This window comes from Ambystoma mexicanum, chromosome 10 (assembly GCF_040938575.1).
Source record: "Ambystoma mexicanum isolate Mex_15411 chromosome 10, UKY_AmexF1_1, whole genome shotgun sequence".
Taxonomy (NCBI): Eukaryota; Metazoa; Chordata; class Amphibia; order Caudata; family Ambystomatidae; genus Ambystoma; species Ambystoma mexicanum.
Genome location: NC_090932.1, coordinates 1,364,322,472 through 1,364,346,826, shown reverse-complemented (window position 1 = coordinate 1,364,346,826; position 24,355 = coordinate 1,364,322,472). Strand labels below are relative to the sequence as shown.

The 24,355-nt window shown below is 44.6% G+C and overlaps 1 protein-coding gene across 1 annotated transcript in view; it reads left to right on the top strand.

Moving 5' to 3' along the window:
- Nucleotides 1–24,355, top strand: part of MYO18B (myosin XVIIIB) — a 1,784,667-nt gene that overhangs the window by 967,179 nt on the left and 793,133 nt on the right. The window contains exon 32 of the mRNA XM_069620271.1: nt 8,347–8,457. Coding sequence (XP_069476372.1) covers nt 8,347–8,457 — 111 coding nt within the window. The remainder of the gene's footprint in view (nt 1–8,346; nt 8,458–24,355) is intronic.

The window sequence follows — 24,355 nt, the reverse complement described above, 5'->3', positions numbered from 1 at the left end:
AGGACCCACACGGCCAATTCACGTGTAGTACTCCACGGAACCCCTGAATTACACGTACCCTGCTGATGTCGCGTGTGAAACTTCCCACGCACCCCAAGATACACGCAGCCAGGACATTCGCGTCTGGAACTTCCCGCGCACCCCTGATATACACGTACCCTGCTGATATCGCGTGTGAAACTTCCTGTGCACCCCAAGATACACGTAGCCAGGACATTCACGTGTGGAACTTCCAGCGCACCCCTGAAATACACGTACCCTGCTGATATCGCGTGTGAAACTTCCTGCGCACCCCAGGATACACGTAGCCAGGACATTCGCGTGTGGAACTTCCCGCGCACCCCTGATATACACGTACCCTGCTGATATCGCGTGTGAAACTTCCCGCGCACCCCAAGATACACGTAGCCAGGACATTCGCGTGTGGAACTTCCAGCGCACCCCTGGAATACACGTACCCTGCTGATATCGCGTGTGAAACTTCCCGCACACCCCGAAATACACGTACCCAGGACATTTGCATGTGGAACTTCCCGCGCACCACTGATATACACGTACCCTGCTGAATTCACGTGTGAAGCTTCCCGCGCACCCCAGATGTACACGTACCCTGATGGAATCGCGTGTGGAACTTCCAGTGCACCCCTGAAATACACGTACCCAGCTGAAATGAGGTGAGGTACTTCCCGCGCACCCTAGTGATACACATAGCCCGCTTGCCGTGCTGGTACAGGGTTAGCACAGCCCTTTGCGCTGGATTTGGGATTTTGATGGCTTTTACCTGCGCGAGAGGCGTTCTTGGGGGCGTAACTGGCGCTGCTGCAGGGTCGCTGTGCCACTGTGCGCCACGGCTGGTTTTGGTAGCTGGAATACATTAATTTCACCTTTCCCATTTAATTCCAAACATATTCACAAAAAACGACCAGAACAATAGACATTTTTATTAAACCAAGATAATAAACAAGTAAGTGATTTTAAACACTGAAGGAGACATTTAAAACAAAAATCAGTTGTGGATAGGATCCTAAATAATGTTATTTTACAAACAAGTTAAACCTGTAAACAAAGGCGTTAGATTTAGAAGGCAGTAGCAATCAACGTTAGGAATATATCACACAGCAGGGTTTCAAGTGATATCGTATAAACAACAAGGGAAACACTTCATTTATCAATGAGGTCACTTGTAACATTGATGTGAAAAATATTCTGCAGACATAAAAAGCCACCTATATTTTTATGTTGAGTGTGTCCCCCATGCATGTACAGAGGAGGTTTGAGGGAACTATATAAAACATAGAAATGACTAGGCTCAGTGGGATCAGTTCACCCCGCGGCAACTCAAGAATGAAAACTAGTACCCGGCGAGAGTCAAGCAGAATGCAACACGCATTCTGATTGGCTCTCCGCGGGTCCTTACCCGGCAGTGAATCCTTCGATTCTCGGCTGGGATTCCAGCCACCTTGTCCTCGGTGGTGGCCGTGGCAGCCCCTCAGCCAATGAGGAGGCTCGAAGCGGGGCCATCCCCGCTCCAAGCCTCCCCACGGCCAAAAGGCTGCATTCGTCCCCCGCCGGGGACTCAGGTAAGCTTTTTTTTTTCTTCCCTTCCCTCCCTCCTTCCTGCCCTCCCCACCCCACTTACCTGCTTGCTCCTGTGTCCCCGGTGGAGGACGATAGCAGCCTCCAGCAGTGTGGAGTCTCGGAGCGGGGCCATCCCCGCTATGCACCTCCACATGGCTGGAAGCTTCCATCGTCCCCCACCGGGGATGCAGGTATGTTTTTTTTTGTTTCCCTCCCAACCCCACTTACCTTCTGCTTCTTTTTCTTTTTCGGGAGCGGACGCGCTGGGAGCACATGTTCCCAGCGCGTCCGCTCCCGATGGCCGCTTTTAGTGCCCCGGTCATGCACATAATGATGGCCATGGTACTAATAGCAATATGACCCTCGCGGCGGGGGCATTACCATAGTCGGTAATGCCCCCGCCGCTCGGGTCATATCGCTTAATTAAATTCTCATATAGAAGATGAATGTCAGTTGAATCCAAATTCCATCATCCTCTGCAATGATGTCATAATAGTAGGAAACATCATTCAGAAAGAACTATAGATGATAGAGCAGCATGGTAACTATACACAAATGGTGTGTGCAATTACATCGTAGATTGGAAACACAGCTTTGAGAAAGGCCATGATATGTTTACCATTTAGCTACATCTTGTTGAAAGCCAGACAGGTATCAGTTACTACAGTGGCACCTGATTTGGACACACAATGTAATAGTCAACAGCTCTTCACTAAAAGCAGGGTCTGAATGGCCTTTCTTGATTGTTGCCCCACCAGCTGCTCAAACTCATTGACGTTTTTGCGTAAGAATGCAAGCATGCCATCAAGTAAATACATTTAAATGTAAAGTGCAGCGCCTGTTTCCCAGCCCTCTTCTGTGTTAGGGTGTACTCTTCCCTCCCTCACAGCAGGGAGAGTTCCAATGGATACCAGCACCCCCACGCCCAGCCCACTGGGTTGGGAGGGGGGTGCTGCATCTGCTAAATAAAATTGCTGATACCAGCAGATGGGGTACACCCTGAGTTCTTATATCACTAATGGACACAGATACCAGAGTGAATTTTATAGGGATTCCAACAGGGACCCCTTATTATTTAATAAAACCACTGCGAGACAGGCATGTTATCAAGAAAGACACAGACTCAAAGATGTTAGTTTCAAAACCTTTTTTACTAAGGTTCCTGGGTTGGTGTAATGTCTAACGGTCCCTAAATCTGAAGGGATGGTTCCCTTAACTGATCTTTGTAAAGGCCGTCGAGGTCTGATTGTCCAAAATAAAAGTCTGTCTGTGTCTAAACCTATGCTTGCCCTCACCTTTACAAAAATGTGTTATGTAGTTTTTAAGAAGGAAGAAAACAATGGACCAACAAAAAAAAGAAAACGAAGGTTGTTTTCAGTTGGTCTTCTCAGCTGGGATGATTTGGGCAATGTCACAAAAATGAGTAAAATCATAAAGGGCTGTTTGTAACCTTCTCCAAGGGCCCTTGCAATATTCTCAGATACTTTCACCATCTTTAGTTCCTTGGGGTTCTATCCCCAACCTTTAACTAGTTCAAGTTTCAAGCACCACCAAAGAAATATAGCAGATCCTTTTGAAAATTCTCATGCTTACCTTCCCCAAGTTTCAATTCTTTCATCACTACAAAACAGTAAGTCTCCAACTTTGTTAGGCCTCTCAACGTTCACTTCCCCAACCTCAGGCCCCTTTCAGTTTCCAACACGAAATTCTGTGTGTTTTGTCAGTATGTACCTTGTTGATCCTTCAATATAATGAGATAATAGATTTTCCACTTTCTTAGGCCTCTCATGGTTCCCTTCCCCAAGCGCAGGCCCCTTTTGGTTTCAAACACATGTTAATCTTGTCAGGATGTACCTCTCCTTTCAGATACAGTTCTTTCATACACGCTTCACTTATTCTCTGTGCACACTTGCACTTTCATTTTGTTTCTTTCCTTCTCCTTGTGCACCGGCAGCATCGCTTTGACAGGTGGTCCTTCTCTGATAGAGAGGGATGAGGTCAGGGTCTCACAACCTGCCCCTCAAACACTCTTGGTACTGGCACAGGTCCCAAGGGAACAAGCACTCCACCGAATTCCGCCAAAACAATTCAGGCAGTCTCTCTCTGGCTCCTTGGAGGCACAGCTCCCTAGCCACAATGTGCCCTCCACGAACACCGAGCCAGCGTCTCAGCATGCCGTTCTACTCCAGGCTTTGACTCCTGATGCTCTCTGCTCCTGAGTTTCTCTGGTCCGGAAAGCATTCCCAGCTCGCTCTCCTCCTTGAGGAAAACCACACCTTTTACAGTTGAAATCAGGTCAGGAAATGGAGTCAGGTGTGAGTGGTCATTATTGGATTTCTGACCCTGCCTGACTCTATTAGTGGGACAACCTAAGTTATTTCTGTAGTAGGTTTCCCTTACTTTACCCATGTTCTTTCTATCAGTAATCTTTACTGCTCTTAGTTGCCTCCTCCTTGTCTCAATATTTGTTGGAAATGCGGAGGGGGAAATGGGGTGTGATTGGAAATAACCCATGAAGGCTGAAGGAAATTGGGTTGGGGTATTATTGGGAATGGGGGAATACCATGTCTCACCTTTGGTTGTCCTACTCCCAATCCCTTGTGACCCTCCACTCAGGTGATACTCCCTCGCTTGTCCACTGCCAAGGTCGGAATACAAAAGCGATGACCCTTCCCTGGCCACCTGAATGGAACATCCTGAAGGAGTAGGTTGAGAATACCGTCAGGTTTCTCACACCATGTATAACTTTTATACATTTTCCTTCGGATTCCCCCTGGCATGAGCTCCATCTAAATGGAGGTGTGCTACATCATCCCAACTTTCTGTGGATGGGCCACAGGGACCCTTAGCATGAGTCTGATGCAACAGACCCCCCTACCTAAAATCAGGTACTACCCACATGGAGACCATCTCACTAGGTGGCCTCTGGCAGGCTCACTACCTCAAGCCAGAGTACCTCCCCTCCACACCCTATTATAAATAATGGCCACATATAGTCACTGAAAAACATTTCAAGTTTAGTGAGTTGCCTACATTTCTTGCAACAAAACCATGAAAACCAGAGCATTTGCAAAAGTCATGACTGGCTTAACTCGGTGCATTCCTGTTGATCTTCCCTATAATGCTATGTCCGCTATAATGCTTTTTTGAATGTTAATGTTAATCCTTTATTTGATAATATGTATGTGCTCTTGGGCTTTGCAATGGGAATGCGCAGAGTTATACCGGTCATGAGTTCCAAATGCACTCCATTTTAGGGGTTTTGTTGCGATAAATGTAGGCATCTTATTAACTAAACTTTAGCAACAGTTTTTTCCATGAATTTCAAGGGTTTTGTTATACCATAGATTTTTTTCTGTGCCTTTGGCAATGTCCACTGTACATTTTTTAACATTACCAGGCTACTAGCCATGGATTTCGGCCTTTGACAGTGCCAACTGTACATTTTACAACAATACCAGGCCACTAGCCATGGTTTTAGCCATGGCTACTATACATGTTTATCAGGCACACTAGCAGAGCCGTCGGCCCTACCTAATGAGTGTTGGGATGGAAATTATGCTATCCCACCCCCCTAGGCGCGTCCAAATTAGGTAAACTGCATATGAAGACAAGGGGGAGCAGCCCCCACCTCCAGAGAGCGTATAAAGGCCTGATAGCGCATAGAAATAGGTGAATAGCACTAGCCATGCCCCTGCCCTGGGACTCCATTTTGTATTAGGCCCAAAACAGACATACTGAGAATTGCAGCACTGGCATCCCAAGTGCACACAGTGGTGTCAAACCATCAGCACACCAGGCCAGTGCTGCAGGAGCCCTGTTTCCACAGAAGTCAATTTCCCTTAACTCCCTCCATTGTTGTGAATGCCTAGTATCACAACAATGAATGTGCCCAGTGCAGAGCATGAGACAGTACCAGGCCCTGCGATGCACCCATCCATCTCCACTAAACTGCCATTGGGTCTCTGAACCCCAGCCAGCCAGGCCAGAGCCAGCCACCCTCCACTGACCCGACCCCCGGGCCCTAACCTCCCCACGGTGCCCACCACAGATCTATAATCTTGCACAACTGTATATCTTCCCAATAACAACACACGTGTCCTGTAAAATGAGGTACCAGGGAGGATAAATCAGAAATCAATCCCCGCAGGGAGACGTTGGGTGCGAGAACTGCAGTATTAATGAAGCCCTGAATGTGGGGGTCAACATAACTGTATTTTATCCCCCTTTTCTTAAGACATATAATGTTCTGGTGCCTGCCATGACGAATGAATAACTAGTTGCTGTTGTTTAGCTTGGATAGAATGTTTCTAATGTTCACTCTGACCTTCACCGCGAGGATGAGCCCAGCTGACCCACATGCACCAAGATTGACTGGGAAGAAACAGCCAATTAGCGCCTGACATCCCTTATGGAGCAGGCTTCGGTATATGACCAACTGGCTATGTGAATTTCTACTATATATGATTTCATTATTGATGATGCATTTGGCCATTTTAGTGTGCTGCCCGTGTAATTTTTGGCAAAGCGCTCTCGGGCAGCAGAGTTCTTTGCTTGCATTTTTAATATATAAAATGTTGGCATTTGTGCAAAACTATCTCTTGGCTTTATTCTCTAGTGGATTGTATTTACTTTGGAGTGTGCATTCATTGGTCTACACCTTCATGAGCATGGCCTTTGGCTGTGCCCGCAGTTTATTTTACAACATCACCATGCCACTAGCCATAGCCTTCAGCCGTGCCCACTATATATTTTACAATACTACCGGAATTTGCCTGTGCCCACTCTATTGTTTAAAATACTACAAGGCAGTCATGGCTAGTGATTTTACACATCTACCGGACTGTAACTGTAAAAATATAGATATTTTGTTTTGCTTTTTCCCCATATCCGTGGGTATAATAGCTATTAACTAAAGATAACCGTGACTATTTGTGGTTGTTAGATATCACCGGTTATCGGGAAAACGATGACAAAAATACTTCCCTGCCCTCCCATGCACTCACCAAGTGTCCCCACATCTGTACCTGTTCCCCCACTCCCCACAAGGCTTCCTCACCACCCCAGTCCTCTCCCATTCCCTCCAACACTCATTGTTTCCATGTGACACACTTTTATTCCAGCTTGCATTTTCTCATGTAGCTGTGGCTATCCTGTCTTGTAACGTGGTTATTGGAAATCGTCTGTGCTCTTAAATCCATTCATTGCCCCCTTCCAGCTCCCCAATTTCACATGACATCCCCCTCCTCCACCTCTAGCCTGATGTCATTTAATCATTGTTACTCCTCCAAATGGCATTTTCCTGCCACGGGCTGGATCGCTAGTCCAAAACACACACATTGGACATATAAGTAAATAAAACACACACCACATGTTTAATAAATCCCTTTATTACACTGGTATCTGGGTCTTCATTTGTAGGTGTTTCCTCAGGGGACAAGCATACAGCCACACTAGCCGGGCCATCTGAGGCCACTGGCTACACATGTGTGTAGGTTTTTTCTCATAGGTGTTACTTTTGTGACATCTTGTTTAGAAAACCCTATTGGTATGGCTAATGGTAGATGGCAAAAGTGTATGAATACACATCCTCCATAATATTGCTTCTTTGTATGTTTCTAGCACTGTGAAATGACAGAAGGCTAAAATGTTCTGTGAGTGTGAGTTATAAGTGGCATAAACTGCTGTAATGCTATTGAACAGTCCCAGTTGTCACAGGATTGACTGAATGAACAGTGTGTTTTTTCTGTAAACCTTTTGTTTGAAGTCTGTTTGTTCTTAGTTAAGAACTTTGATTCACCATTGAGATTAAGTATGGCACAATCTTCTATGTATACATTGACTTGGCCACAAAGTGTAATAGTTTGTCTTAGTGAAAAATAAAGTGACTCTACCAGGCTTTTGTTGCCATAAGTGGGTCATTTGATCATGTACTTGGAACATGATGACAATGGCAGTCCATGCTGACATTGTTGGGTGTTTGAGGCTAGAACTGAAATGTGGTGGGAGCCTCTACAAATGGTGACTTGCCGGGCATATGAAGCCATCATTGCTTCATCAGAGGCTGTGCTGAACTATGGTAGCTGTCACTTTTCATTATTGCAAATGCTTGCTTTCTTCTGAAGAATATTTGAACTACCATGGTCATAATTTTAGGGGGAGGGGGCAACGGTGTTTGAAGAACACCATTTTGTCCCACTTATTTGGTAGGGGCCCCTTTAATTTAGATGCCATGCCCCCCCAACATTTTCAGCAGTTACTCCACTGACTAATACAAATGTTTTCAGTGGTGTCAATATACCTTCATGAAAATGTTGTGTTTTGTTTTATTTCTAGTGAATTACCATGTTCTTAATGTAGTCAAAAGTGTTAAATGTAACATGCCATTGCATTCTCCACTGATGTTTCTACATAAAGAAATATACAATACCAAGGAATGTGGGCTATATTTATCAAGTGGAATGCATATTCCTACAATTGGCCAGCCATCCGTCTCTCAGATGAATTGAATTGAATGCCAAGATCATTAAGAATTGAAATAGCTTATTTCAACCAAGCATGCATTGGGCATCTAATTATTTGGGAAGGGAACTCTATATACGTAAGTGAGTAATGCTGGAAACTTACATCTGACTATTACATAATTATAATGAAATGCCAGAAAAATCGTTGGAGGTCTTTTATTAGTTTGATGCTTGTTTGTGCATTTTTGGTACATTAATGTCTGCTAAAGATATAGGTGCTTAATTTATTTTATTTTGTTCCTAGACACGCCTAAGGTTTGAAATGGAAATTGAACGAATGAAGCAAATTCATCAAAAAGAATTGGAGGACAAGGATGAGGAGCTCGAAGATGTTCGTCAATCATGCCAAAGAAGGGTAAGTCCAAATAGAATGGGGAGAGATTTGCTAAACAAGTACAATTAACAGTTTGTTCATTGCACTGAACAAATTAAGCCTTCCAGAGTAAATGTTACAAATATGGGAGAAAATCTATCTGATCAAAGGAATGTCCAGACATGACTTTTCTGGAGGTATATTAATCTTTACCTCAGAGCATGCATTATGCTAGTCTAGACCATTAGATGCTACCATAAAATAAACAATGACACTTAGGCTGATGACACCAGGTGCCAACCTAATCATATGCTGCTTGGAAGCGAACAGGTACAGCTGAAAGTGTGCTAATAAGATATGATTGGTGGAAGTTAAGTATTGTGACCATAACATACTGGGAGCTGCAGCAATAGGACATACACCAATCTTCATGCCGATGATATATACAGTATCATATCTTATGCTGGTGTTTGTTATGACTTTTTCCTTTGGTAGGTCTCACTGAGGCTTTCAACAGCTTCACAAATTAGAATAACACTGGAAAATGAATGCGAATGACATACACAAATGGTTTGTTTTCTTTTTTCTGTTTGGCCACGTCTGCTGTAGTTCCAGATAATTAAAAACAAAGCAGAAAAAGATGGTGTTGTATACTCTGTCCTTTGTTTATATTTGAAGTATACTGTCTGTCACTTAAGGATGGGTACGATGAATCGTGAATTCTAGATTTCTATCGGTTTCACTAGGTAAAATGATGTTCTTAAGTTTTGACATATGTACATACAAAGGCAGACCAGCAGAATCTCAGGAAACTTTGCAGTTTGCCTTTGAAGAAGCAAGAGCAATACTGACAAGCTTGGGATGCTTATGGAGGGAGTTTGTGTAGTCCAGAGTAGTAAGGATTAATTTTAGGGTAGTGTTGTGGGATGTATTGACCCACTCCGCTATCTTATGCGGCATCACTCTGATAGTTATGGTGCAAGGAACAGCAACAATGGCGTCAAAACTCTTGTGTGTGCCAAAAACCTCCAAAACCACGTGTTTAAAAGCACAAAAAGATGGAGGCACAACCTGCCACCCATGGTGCATATGTGGTGGAATAGAGCACACACTGCAGAAAATGTGCCAGTGGGCTCCATGACCAGTAAACAGAGTGAAAAGAGAGAAACAGCACTTTGCAAATGAAACTCCAAACTGTGCCTATAAATGACATTTGTTTTGATTGCTAAAAACTCCAAAATGCCTATACACAACACGTTTCAACATTCAAAATCTTGCTTGGTGCTAAAATTTATTTAATCTAATGAAGCATGGCGAATATACAAAGTCCTAAAGTGTAAAGAGCAAAACATTTCCTCAGACAAACTGAATTGTCTATAGCCTGACAGCTCCTGTCAAAGTCTGGGTGCAGTACACTGGGCTACCTGTGAATGACAGCTGTCAAATGAGCTCCTGATGAAACTTCAAAGTTTCTAAACTAAAAGTCTGCCGGATTAGCAAACATAAAGGGATTGTTGCTAAAAAGAATAAAGATCTCAGCTGTTTTTGATCCTAAAGGTTTAAAGCTAAGAAAGTAATGTATGTATATTATTTGATGCAACAAGTTTGGTTTTTGCTGGATTTTAAGAAATTAAGAATAAATTAGCCTTAAAACAGGTTTCTCCCAAGGGGAGGGAAATACTCTCAGCGGAAATGCACTGGTAGATGATAATTGTGGGTTAGGCCAGACTTTTGTCTACAAAAAGAGAATGAACAATGGCAGATCCTCCAGCCCAGGAAACGGATGTGTGAAAGGGTCATAAACTGCTCCTGAAAGGAATTCCCCAAAGGAGGGGCTACTCCTTGACTCCAGGGAGAGACAAAGAGGCGGACCATTTGCTGTTAAGAATGAACAAAGAACCATTTTTTAGAGACTCATAAATTGTTATTCAAAGTGGTGAAAAATATAAAAAGGACAAAGTTGTTAGTCTAATTTTTGGCTGCACGTTTTAAAAGGTGGTAGAACTGTGTGACATATTCTGGACAGGAATGGCAATATATGTGGTTTTATGTGAACTGTGTTAATGCTAGAATTGTGAAAATGTACACACACATCACTATGTTGAACGCGCACATTTGTGGAAATTTGCAAACAATTTGGAAAATGTGTTCATGGCGAAAAGGACACAATTCTGTACAAAGGTGAAACAAGATCCTACAGCTGCGGGATTTTGATGAACAGGTGCTACATAAAATATGGAATCTTTGTGTGTGATTTGTGTAGATGTGAACAATGCAGAAATATGTGTTTAGGATAAAATCCGATTCTGACACTAGTGGCTGAGGGGAGGTTTCTCCCCTCAGCCACTGGGAGGGGAGGTATAAAGCTATACCATAAATGTGACATCATCTGGCCTTGATCCAATCATTCAGATGCAAGGCTGAGATGAGGTCCTCATCCAATCTCAGCTCATAGGGCAAGCTTAGTTAAGCCGGCCCATACACCCATTTTGTGATGTCATTTAAAAGGATACATTGAGACAGCTGACAACACATAGGGACTCACTGATTCACTCACTTTCCTGATTCCGGGGAAGGATTTTGTTCCAGCATTCTACATCCAGCTTTAACATCAGATCCAGAAGTCCATAACCTTGCCAAGCAGTAGAGTACTATTGATTTTCAGCAAGGCCTAAATCCTCAGACTTATTCTCGCCACTCCAGTGGAGCGATGTGTTGTGGGAAGGCCTTCTGAACCAGTATCCTGAAACTACCTGGCTTGCTACCACAAGGCTTGCCTGGCGAACTCGCTATCCAGCTGATTTGAACTACCCAGAAACAAGGAGGGCAGATCCTGTGCAAATCCAGGAACCGGCATAGCTGATCCAGTCCCGCACCTGATGTGCTGTCCTTTCCTTGATAGACCCGATCCAATGACCAGAACTGACGGTCCAATTTAATTACAAAGGACTGTAAGTATTAATAGGAAGAACAGTGACCCATAATATATCTGCATTGTATGATCTCAATCTCAAACCCATCCCCTCTTTAACTATCCCCTCATTAACATATTATTGCTAGAACTATCCTTGCACTGACTTTCTCTCATCTGTGTTACTAAACCCTAACTTCTTATTGATTTGATTAAGAAAAGTAATTCCCAAACCAAACGGAAATTAGAGTATCACGCATGAATGGTTATGAGCTGCCGTGAATAACTGATTCCTGTGTGGCATTCTCCTTTTTGTAGTCCTTAACATAGTATAAGAAAACCTATCCGTCATTTTAACCCAAATTTCTGTTTTCCATTCTCGCACCTATTTTGCAAAAACGACTTTTACTAAAACCTCTATAACTCCCTCAGTTTTTATCATAGAAGCAGAATTTCAACTCCTACTTGTACCTAATGTCCTTAGCTATCCACAGAACCCTAAACTGCAGTGTGAGTGGCCATTATAGCGAAAATCACACAAGGAAAATTTGCCACAATTTGACATTCTGAAAGATTTTACACGTGTGAATTAGCTTTAAATGATTTCCTACTTTGACTTTGAGATTCCAAATGTTTTCGTTTGACTAAATCATTGCTTGTGATTGTGTGCATCTGTTCAAAGCGGCTCCCATAGAAATGTATCATAATTTATGCATTTTTGACCACATTTGGTGTTTTTGCTCAGACAATTTCAAAGCCATTCTGACAGTTGAAAAGTCAACTCCATTCTTCTTGTGTGTTTAAAAGGGGGAAGGTGGGAGTGATATTCTGTTTGATTTGTGTTATTCCTGAATACCTGCTCTCTCCTCACGTCTATTTAAATTGCCTATTGGTGTGTTGAGGGGTGCTGCAGGGGGAACCTCTTACCATAGTGCTATCTGTTCCAAACCAACACAACAGTATTCTTTTCTGTGCTGCATTTGGTTTTGTGTTAATTATTTGACTTCTAGTGCATTAAAGACATTATTTAGTGTTCTGTCACCCCATTGGTGATTATTGTTACCTATTAAAATATAGATAAATATTTACCTTTGCAAACTAGCCTGATTCCTGGTTCAGTGTGACTAGGGGGGAGGGGGCGGTCTCAGGAGAAGGGTGTTATATGAGTGGTATATCGTTCAGAATATTGAACTTATAGATAAAATAAATAAGGGTTTAATTTGTGCACTACATGCTGGGTGTGAATTGGGTGTGTGCCAGATTGAAATCACTTACAGTCAAGGGACACATCCTGGTCTCAGCCTAGTATGCAGCACATGACTGAAATGCTTACTTATTTATGTATAGATACAATATTTGAGATGGTATACCACTCATATCCACACATCCTTTTCCAATATCCCGGGTCACAATGGAACATGAACCAGGCTGGTTGATAAAATGTAATCTTTATTTATTTATTTTAAAAATCAAAAGTAATCATACACTTATTAATATGGGGCATCAATCACCAATGGGGTGATAAGAACAATAGGAATGTAGGCAATGGACTTAGTTAACCTTCTATTGACACATCTACAAAACATCGAGGAACAGGAGCACTTTTTGATTTTAGGTAAGATAGCACTTGACTTAGAATTTCCCCCTGCAATGTTCCCTCAACCCACAAATAATTGTATCTAAGTGGATAAACAGAAGAGGCAGGTAATCAGGAATGACAAATGGACAACAGAATTGAAATCTGACCTTCCCTCCCCAAACAAGAGAGAAAAATGGATTTTAAACCCTGGTAATGGTAAAAATGACACTCGGAAATGGATGAATAAAACAATGAATGTGTATAAAACTCTTGAAACAAAAACTATTCTTTACTGGAGCAACAATGGAACGATACTAGCAATCACAGGCAATGGATTGAGCAAAAGCATACATTTGAAATTGAATGGAAGACTTAAAACAGTTTATAATCAACATGACCCGTTGGAAATTTAGCAAACATTTGGAATTCCGATGCAGTTTCTGTGTTGGGGTGTAGCTATGGATAATAGGTACAATATTGAAGTGAAATTAGGTCTCTAGCTTGTAGATTGAGTGAGTTATGAAAGATCTAGTGAGGTGCATTTTGAGAAAATGAAGTCGCGAAAAAGGAAAAGAAATCAGTTTTGACAAGAACAGTTTTACTCTACACTAGAGTATTCAGGCTAGGCTACAGATTCAGACACAGTAAGCTCCAGGGTTGACTCGCAAGTTCAACCCTAGCACCTCCGCTCCCACCCTTGAGGAACCAGTCCGATCACTCGAAAGAGGACTAAGGGCTTTGGATTTCACGAGACAAAATTATTAAAGAAGTTGGAGCTAGCTCAAGAAATCAAAGGCAGGGTTTCAAGAATGATTTTTGACAATATTACAAGTTATCAGGATAAGGATAGGATGGCCTATAGAGTGGAACTAAGGACAAACCAAGGCAAGGTATATTATAGTTTTCTATGGTTCCTTTTGATGCTCACAGTCCACTTTTTAGCTTGGATTTTGGACAGTCAGTGGTCTGGTCACCACACGAGTCTGGTCTAACAAAGGACAGCTGGACAAAATCAGCGGGCCAGGATCAGCTGGGCAGGGACTGGATACCAAAGGATAGTTCTTCTGGACTGGCAATTCTGGTTACTGGATACTATAGGTCAGCAAGATAACAGGATGGCAGCAGCATGCAGTGAATGGCAGCAAACCAAGCTGGATTAGGATGCCAAAAGTACCACAGTTTCTCCTGGTTACTGGGAGATTAGTGGGTTTTAATATTTTAGGGTAGACCTTATTGGAGCAGGATCAGCAATGCTTGGCCTTGTTGGTGGAGTATGGAATCTGGAAGATGGCGGAAGCAGGAACGCAGCGCAGGAAATCAGGAAGAGTGTCTGACCAGGGTCTTGTCAGGGACCCTTATTTATAATGCAAAATTACATCATCAAGGTAGAGGCTGGGCAGGGTTAACTACACCCACCCATAAACTACTTGGATTGGGCAGGGGAGCTAGTCTCCGCCTCGCTCTCAGTTGGTTGGATTTCTAAGAGAATGATGTCAGGTTTATGAGGTGAGGTTTGCAATGGTCAAACACTCCCACATTTACTTTACTTAAAACCTGATTTTGCCAAAAACATACATTTCTTCACTTGCAATCTCTTGGCAAATTATACACACAGGTTACATAGTATGTGCAGCCCAGATCAGTCCAATCCTCATGCCTGTCCGACCATGTTTCGCCTTTCTGATACATTTTGTAATTTTACACATGAAAGATTTGGTATAAAATTCCACAATTGTATACACAAATGCAAATTGTCCCCAGGGTTGTATATACAAAATGTTATGTTTGCCACATTAATACTTTCCTTGGAATCTGTCATATTTTATAACTTCTGTTCCCCATGCAGCAATGATTTCTACCAAGTTTTAAAAGATAGCCCACACAATTAGATTTAAAACTGCACACTTTTTAAATTTTTGCTAATTCTTGCAACATAAATAAAAGTCTTTAAAGTTTCTTTATAACATAGTCTGTGTAATCAAAAGGCAGTCCCTTTGTTACTAGATCCTGTTTTTTTTCTTTCTCCAACTGCTAGCAGCTGTCATGTCCTTCCAGGCAAGGGGGTTTCCAGTATTAATTGAAGGTTTTATTGCCCCTTCACACTTGACAGGTGAGTGTCCCAGGACTGCTATTGTCCCAGCCTGGAGCACAGACGAATGTCTGAGGAGCGTGTAAAATTTAATTGTCCTGACCCATTGAAAATGTTTCAAGCTGGCAATTCACAACTAGATTTATGGTGTATCTCCCTTCCTTTGGGGGGTTTCATGGCTAGCAACTGGAATGACTGTTTTTTTCTGAGAGTTTGCTAATCCATCCCATGTGTTTTAAACTGTTTTATTTCTTACATTGGGTCTTGACTTAAACAAACCTGTGAAAGAAGATAGCCTATGTGTGTATTATCAGCACTAACACAATCTGTCACACCGATGCGTCCATGGAAGCTATGGGCAAGATGGAGGCGCTATTAGGACTCTACGGCTTGTCTGTTAGCGGTCTAGCCTTTTTGTTGCTACGGGCATATATGGAAGCCACGCCCCCTGCGAGTCACGTTGCAACTCGCTTTCGCTGACTTTCGTTTTGATCCGTACCAGTGCCTTCCTTGTATTCCTCCCGTTTCAGCATTTTTCCCTTGCTGCTTGTGTTTTCTCTGCTGCCCTATCCCTCTCGCCTGTATGCGGTTCTCTTCCTTGCTATCCTAGCATATCACGCTGGTAACGTATTCCGACTTTGTCTAGGTCTGTTTCAACTATCTGCTTCGAGCTGCCACAGACCTGCCTTCCCCGGCGGCGGGGTTCCGACTTGTCGGCTCCCACCCGCTCGGGGTTACTTTCACTACATTTCCGTGCTCTCACTATCTCACCCACTCGCACTCAAACTCACTCGTTCTCTCTCACTCTCTCACTCAGACTCACTCGCGCTCTCTCACTCTCTCATTCAAACTCACTCGCGCTCTCTCATTCTCTCTCACTCATTCTCTCTCACTCATTCTCTCTTGTGCTCTCTCTCTCGTTCTGACTTCTCGTTCTCTCTGATCTTACCTGTTTCTCCGGGAGTACTTTTCCCATGCTAACTCTTCTTGCCGCGTCCGTGTGTGTTGCGGAGGCCCTCTACAGCGACTCTTCCTTACCTTTCCTTCCCGGGCTCCTTCCTCCTGTAGAGCCCCGCTATCCATTGGATTTACAAACAAGATCAAGGTTGAAGGTCCTCACCTGCCTCTGGACTTTCAAGGTTTCTCGGCCATCGTCATCTGCAGCTACACAGGGTTTTTTCTGCCAATCCGGCTTTTTCCCTGTTTTAAGGAGCGGGCTCCCCAGGGTTCACTTGACTGTTTGTTCTATTAACGGTCAAAGTGGCCTCGGGAGGAGACCGTCCCTATCTCTTTGAACGTAAGAAGGGTAAAGGATCCCTAAAGAAGGAAGGGGAAGAGGAGAAAACGCCAAAGGACCGGAGAAGGAGGCAGAAGGTACTGAGCCACAGTGAAGATCCAGGTGAGGTGATCCCTGGGAAAGGAGCCTTGAGCAGTGACAGTTTGCAACGCCCAAACAGCTACTATGGCCTCCTTGGAGCAATACCAGGAGATGGTGACAGCGATTCAAGGCCTTCAGGCAGAGGTTCAGAGCCTCAGAACAGAGAATATCAACCTACGTCAACAGGTAGCGGCTCGAGAAGATTTCTGAGGCGATTTACCACCACTGACATTCTCCTTTGGGAAATATGATGGCAGTCCTCAACTCTTGAAAGAATTCTTGGATGCCTGTATGGTATACTTTACGTTTCGACCTAAAGCTTATGAACTCGACAGAGCCAGAGTAGGGTTTCTGGTCTCCAACCTTGTGGGTAATGCCTTGGCTTGGGCTACTCCACTGATAGCTCAGACAAATCCTGCTGTTAATGACTACACTCAGTTCACTCAATTGATGCGTGCCAGGTTTGAAAGACCAGAGGTCCAATATTCTTACTACGAAGCCCTCCTAGACCTCCGTCAAGGAAACCAGGATGCCCAGACTTATGCTTCCACCTTTATGAAATTGGCGACAGAGGCAGGGTGGCCGGATTCTGTACAGCAGACCCTTTTTCATCGTGGCTTACAAGATGAACTTAAGGACGAGCTTGCTCGGATGGCACGTCCAGCTGCCTTCCAGGATTTGGTCACGATGTCTCTGCAGTTGGAATACAGATTGCACGAGAGAAGGTCTGTAAGAAGGAGGTTTAGACTTCATCAGTCTGTAGGAAACCCAACGGCAAATACCCCTACCAGACTACAGACAGAAGAGCCTATGCAAATTGGAACAACTAGAGGTCCGTTGACTCCTGAGGAACGAAAAAGACGCAGAGAACAGGGTCTGTGTATGTACTGCGGATCCTCGAAGCATTTGCTTCGGAGTTGCCCTAAGGTACCCCCGAGACATTCGGGAAACGCATCTCCCCGGTCTTGAGCAGGGAAAGGAACCGGGCGGAGCTGAAGAATCCCTGCAATTCTAGGCTACAGGAAGTATCGGAAGAGGACCATAGACTCATGGTATTTACAATTCATCTTACTTTTGATTCACTCGCCTCATTGGAAACCTTGGCTATGTTGGACTGCGGTGCCACAGGTAACTTTATTGATATATAGTGGGCTCAAGAACATGCTATTCCCCTACATCAAAAGAATTGTCCCTTGCCAGTAGAGGGTGTTGACGGAGTTCCTCTCTCATCCGGACCCATCACCCAGGAGACCGGTCCAGCCACCATGTCTTTATTTAAGCACCAAGAACAGATTACCTTTGATGTTATTAGAGCTGCGCACTTCCCTGTCATCCTGGGCATACCTTGGTTACGCAAACATAACCCCAGGATTGACTGGTCTGCCAACACTGTCCGCTTTTTGTCGCCGTTTTGATCGGCTTCGTGTCTACCCCAGGCATCTCCGGTTGAGGGGAGGGGAGTCGCAATTCCAACCTCCTCGATGGTTGTTCAGATGATTCCTCCATATTACCAGCAATACACCAAGATTTTTCAAGATAAACTACCCCGGACTCTACCCCCACATCGAGCAGAGGATTGTGCGATCGATCTGAAGCCTGAAGCATCGGTTCCTTTCGGGCGTATGTATCCGATGTCCCTCCCGGAAAGAAGGGTACTGAAAGTATATCTAGATGCCAATCTACAAAGTGGCTTGATCCAAGAATCTCATTCTCCGGCAGGGGCCTCAATGTTCTTCATTCCCAAGAAGGGCACCACTGAACTCAGGCCGTGTATAGATTACCGGGGATTGAACAGCTTGACGATTCGAGATAGATATCCGATGCCCCTTATAAAGGAGGTACTTGAGGCAGTTGAAGGAGCTACAATCTTTACCAAGCTAGATCTCCGGGGAGCCTATCACTTGCTGAGAATCAGGAAGGGGGATGAGTGGAAGACCGCCTTTCGGACTCCTCTGGGACATTTTGAATATAGAGTCATGCCCTTCGGTCTGGTGAACGCACCTGCTGTATTCCAGCGTTTTGTTGATAAGATTTTTTCGGATTTGTTATATGCCTCGGTAGTGGTCTATCTGGACGATATCCTGGTCTTTTTTTCTTCCCTGTCTGAACATCGAAGGCATGTCACTCAGGTCCTCCAAAGGTTATGGGATAATCAGCTCCTAGTTAAGCCAGAGAAGTGCGTCTTCGAGGCTGCTTCAGTGTCATATTTGGGGTTCATCCTCTCAAAGGAAGGGGTACAGATGGATCCCAAAAAGCTACGGGCAGTCCTCAGATGGCCCACTCCAAAGAGTTCCAAGGAGATACAGAGGTTTCTGGGTCTGTCCAACTTTTATAGACGATTCATCTCTAACTTCTCTGACATAGTATTGCCTATCACTCGTCTTCTTAAGAAGGGTCAGAAATTTGAATGGGATTATGAAGCCAACCAAGCCTTCCAGTTACTTAGGAAGACCTTCACGACTGCTCCCATTCTAGTGCAACCTAACCAATCTCTCCCCTTTGTGGTAGAGACAGACGCCTCAGGAGGAGCAATTGGAGCCGCCCTCCTGCAGGCTGGCAAGGATGGAATGGAACATCCGGTTGCATATTATTCTAGGTCGCTTACACCAAGTGAAAGGAATTACTCAGTGTTGGAACGAGAACTATTAGCCATCCGCCAGGCCTGCATTGAATGGAGACATTTATTACAGGGGGCTGCCCATCCTTTTCTGGTCTGTACAGACCATCGAAATTTGAAGGTTTTACAGCAGATGGAGTGTCAGAACTCCCGACATGCTCGTTGGGCCTATTTCTTTTCCCAATTTGATTTTGAAATAACTTACCTTCCCGGAAAGGACAATGCCTTAGCAGATGCTCTTTCTCGGAGCCTGGAGTACCAAGAGACTCAGGGCCAGGATGAAATACTTGTGGGCATGAGAATCCTGGGAATGATTAGCTCCTTCTTGCATGATGTAGAGATTGCTACCTGTCGTTCCGAAGTGTTATCGGAGCACCATCCACTCCTGGTTAAGAGGGGTATGTTATACTTTCATCAGGGCGCACTGTTTCTACCGACTAAGGAACTCCAAACTCAAGCCCTGTATTGGTGCCACGACCTTCCTTCGGTGGGACATAAGGGCCAAGAGGCAACTCTACATTTGGCTTCCAGATATTTCTGGTGGCCGTCATTGACAAAGGACATTAGGGCATATGTAACGGGTTGTTCAGTATGTGCCGCCAACAAGCAAACTACTCACCGACCTTTAGGCCTGCTCCAACAGGAACCTCTACCGCCTCAACCCTGGGAACATATTTCTACTGATTTTATTTTAGATCTTCCCCCTTCCAAGGGGTACACAGCTATTATGGTGACTGTAGACACCCTGAGCAAGATGGCACATTTTTCTCCCTTGCCTGGTCTGCCTTCTGCTCCGGCTGCTGCCAAAGTATTTCTGAGAGATGTGGTGAGATTACATGGCCTGCCCCCGACCATTGTGTCTGATAGGGGAACTCAATTCACCTCACGATTCTGGTCAGCATTATGTAGCTCGTTGGGAATAAAGAGAGCTTTATCTTCTGGTTACCATCCCCAGAGTAACGGTCAAACAGAACGTTTAAATGCCACCCTCGAACAATATCTCCGCTGTTTCTGTCATCAGGAACAGGACATGTGGCAGTCTTATCTAGCATTGGCCGAATTCACCTACAACAATACCCAACATTCTGCTACAGGGTGTAGTCCCTTCTTCTTTACCTATGGGTATCATCCGAGACACATACCTCTTTTTGGGGTACCTCCTACTATGGTGCCCTCGGTTGATCAACGCCTCCATGAGCTTCGTTCCATCCAAAAGGAGGCAGTGCAGAAGTTGGAGGATAGTAGGATCCGCTACAAGAAATACGCCGATAAGAAGAGATCACCTAATCCCAGGTGGACAGTAGGAACTAAGGTGTGGTTATCAACCAAATATCTTCCACGTTGGGTTCACCCAGGGAAATTCTCGGCCCGATTCATAGGTCCATTCCCTATTTTGTCTCAGGTCAATCCTGTAGCTTTTCGCTTACGACTACCACCTAGTATGAAGAAGATACACCCTGTATTTCATACTTCTCTTCTGAAGACTTATCATCCTGATCCCATGAGTCGTCGTGGACTCTCCTCCTCAAGGATCGAGGATCCTGACCCTGAGGAGTATGAGGTGGAGAGGCTGGTGGATGCCCGCTACAGACATGGCATCGTACAGTATTTGGTCCATTGGAAAGGGTACTCTGCTGCAGAACGATCTTGGGAACCCAGACGTAACATTCACGCCCCACGTCTACTTAGACTGTTCCATCGCCGTCACCCAGGTAAACCTGGAGGAGAAGGGATAAGGAGAGGGCATACTGTCACACCGATGCGTCCATGGAAGCTATGGGCAAGATGGAGGCGCTATTAGGACTCTACGGCTTGTCTGTTAGAGGTCTAGTCTTTTTGTTGCTATGGGCATATATGGAAGCCACGCCCCCTGCGAGTCGCATTGCAACTCGCTTTCGCTGACTTTCGTTTTGATCCATACCAGTGCCTTCCTTGTATTCCTCCCGTTTCAGCATTTTTCCCTTGCTGCTTGTGTTTTCTCTGCTGCCCTATCCCTCTCGCCTGTATGCGGTTCTCTTCCTTGCTATCCTAGCATATCACGCTGGTAACGTATTCCGACTTTGTCTAGGTCTGTTTCAACTATCTGCTTCGAGCTGCCGCAGACCTGCCTTCCCCGGCGGCGGGGTTCCGACTTGTCGTCTCCCACCCGCTCGGGGTTACTTTCACTACATTTCCGTACTCTCACTATCTCACCCACTCGCACTCAAACTCACTCGTTCTCTCTCACTCTCTCACTCAGACTCACTCGCGCTCTCTCACTCTCTCACTCAGACTCACTCACGCTCTCTCATTCTCTCTCACTCATTCTCTCTCACTCATTCTCTCTTGTGCTCTCTCTCTCGTTCTGACTTCTCGTTCTCTCTGATCTTACCTGTTTCTCCGGGAGTACTTTTCCCATGCTAACTCTTCTTGCCGCGTCCGTGTGTGTTGCGGAGGCACTCTACAGCGACTCTTCCTTACCTTTCCTTCCCGGGCTCCTTCCTCCTGTAGAGCCCCGCTATCCATTGGATTTACAAACAAGATCAAGGTTGAAGGTCCTCACCTGCCTCTGGACTTTCAAGGTTTCTCGGCCATCGTCATCTGCAGCTACACAGGGTTTTTTCTGCCAATCCGGCTTTTTCCCTGTTTTAAGGCGCGGGCTCCCCAGGGTTCACTTGACTGTTTGTTCTATTAACGGTCAAAGTGGCCTCGGGAGGAGACCGTCCCTATCTCTTTGAACGTAAGAAGGGTAAAGGATCCCTAAAGAAGGAAGGGGAAGAGGAGAAAACGCCAAAGGACCGGAGAAGGAGGCAGAAGGTACTGAGCCACAGTGAAGATCCAGGTGAGGTGATCCCTGCGAAAGGAGCCTTGAGCAGTGACACAATCCCTTTATATTGCTAAGTAAATAGGCTTTCATTAACAATTGAGTTTCATCCATTCCATTTTTTTCTCTTCAGTCAGCACAGCCCATTTTTCAACATGTGTTAAAAACTAGTAGCATGTCTTCCTTTAATTCGCTTCGCAGCTCCTCAGATTGCCCACGCTGTCTTTGCAGCTGTAGTCATTTCCTTGCAGCAGTAGTTTTATCCAAAGTATAGATACATTTGCACTTGACCTGGCTCAAAGAGTTAAAAGTCTCTTTGAACTGCTGTGTCTGAAATAAATGTGTGTTCCCGTGTCAATGGAAAAGAAAGTTGTTTGTTGATTTCTTTCAAATCTACATTGACAGGACCTGTCATTCAGGATTTATGCCCGGTTTTTCTGAGGCACAATGAATCATCCTGGGCCTGGCAGGGCCGTTTCCATCACAGTGGTTTCAGAATGCACAGATGGAAATAGCATAGCACAGCATTTTGAAAGGGTGAAACAATGTTTCATTTTGAAGGGGATTTTGGCTTTTTGCAGCAAAGCATTGCTGCCTTTCCATTTGATTCCATATAGATGTCTCAGAACACACTGGCATACTTTTTCAGTGTATACCCTTGTTCCATCTTGCCTGAAGTGTACTAGGCAGGATGGTGCAGCCATCGTTTGTTGCTGCCAAAATGCAGTTTTGAGGTCATGGTGCGCACAGGAGCCAGTGCCACCAGGATGCTGTTTCTTGCGCAAATTCAGCTTGGTGATGTGGTGCAATGCCGTTGACTGGGTCAATATATGCAACAATAGATTTGAGTAGTATTAAGTCCTAATGGTGCTCTCCAGTAAATTGTATATTGCTTGTTTGGTACCTGTTCTAAGTCATTTGTCAATTTCTCCTGATGGTTTTGGTTTTCTGTGCTGTAAAACGCTGGCACACTGTAGCTGAATTATCACATATGCATAGGGATTGTTTGGAGGGTTTTGGTGCTTGGCTTTTCAGAGTGTAGATATTAGAGAGAATTTAGGTTACTGCACTAAATGTGGCACCTGCATTTAAAATCTGTTTGCAGAGCAAGAAGTTCAGAATCTCTGTAGGATATTTGTCCAATTCTGGATACTCTTTTTTAGTGTTGGACACTGCACCTCACATTCAGAAAGTAGTATAGTTTTAAGGGTGCCATCAACAGCTTTAGCACTAATTTTACAGGTAGTTTGAAGTATGCTGGTTGTTTCATGGTCACGTAAAATGCACATAGATCTTTGAATTGACTTGCTTTGATTGCCAGTTTATAACTTGTTCATGCTCTCATTCTGAGAACTAGGCAAGTGTAGTTTGTAGGATGTTAAACATTTCTGTTAGTAAGGACATTGGCCCTCATTACGACCCTGGCGGAGAGGGGTTTATGCCAGCGTAATGCATGGCGTACCTCTCCGCCAGATTAGGACTTTCCGTAGCGCCATGGCGATTTTTACGCCCGGATTTTCCGGGCGGAAAAATCCATGGCGCTACGGGTCCCCTCGTTAATTACGCCACCGTATTCTACGGTGGCGTAATTAACGCCTTCCCCACTCCCATTATACCCTATGGGGCAAAAATGGGAATGGGGAAGGGTAAATGGGGATTGGGGACTTACCGCCCCGCCAAGGTCGGAATGGGGCGGTAAGTCCGCCAACCCCCATGGCAGAGTTGGCAGCTCTGCGCCATGGTCCATGGTGCAAATTGCACCATGGACCTCCGCCAGGGTCGTAATGAGGGCCATTGTTTCAAATTGTTTTTGATATATGCATTATTCTTTAATGTTATGATTTCTGTCTTTTTTATGTTCACCTCTAATACCGAGGTATTGCAGTATTCTTTGAGGACGTTAAGATTGGGTTTGAGTCCTTCCCTGGTGGGTGCCAGTATAAACAGGTCATCTACCTATCGCAACCATTTTATTTTTGCACCATTTTGTCTCATCTAGTAACGTAGGGAGGTCATGTAGAGATTGAACATGCTTGGTCTGAGGTTACACTGTTACCTCACTCCTTGTTCCTGCTGAAATGACCAAGTGTGCATATTTGTTATCTTCCATTTTCAGCGACATTGGGCCTCATTACAACTCAGGCGTCAAGGGTTAACGCCATCGTTAACCCTTAACGCCTGATTCTGATTTTAACGCCTGCTTTTAGCAGGCGTTAAAATCCATGGCGCTAACCTGCCATGGTGCTAATTACGCCGCCGTAATTTACGGCGGCGTAATTAGCGCCTTCCCCACTCCCATTATGCCCTATGGGGCAAAAATGGGAATGGGGAAGGGAAAATGGGAAATGGGGATTTACCGCCCCACTCACCTTGGAATGGGGCGGTAAATCCGCCATCCACCATGGTGTAAACGGAATTTACACCATGGTGGTAAAGTTGGTGCACTTAGCACCAAGGTTGTAATGAGGCCCATTGTGTTGAGCATAATTTGTATATCATGGTTTATCAAACTTTGTAGAAAGTCTGCATTTGTGTGCTTATGCCGTATATGGATGAACCAATA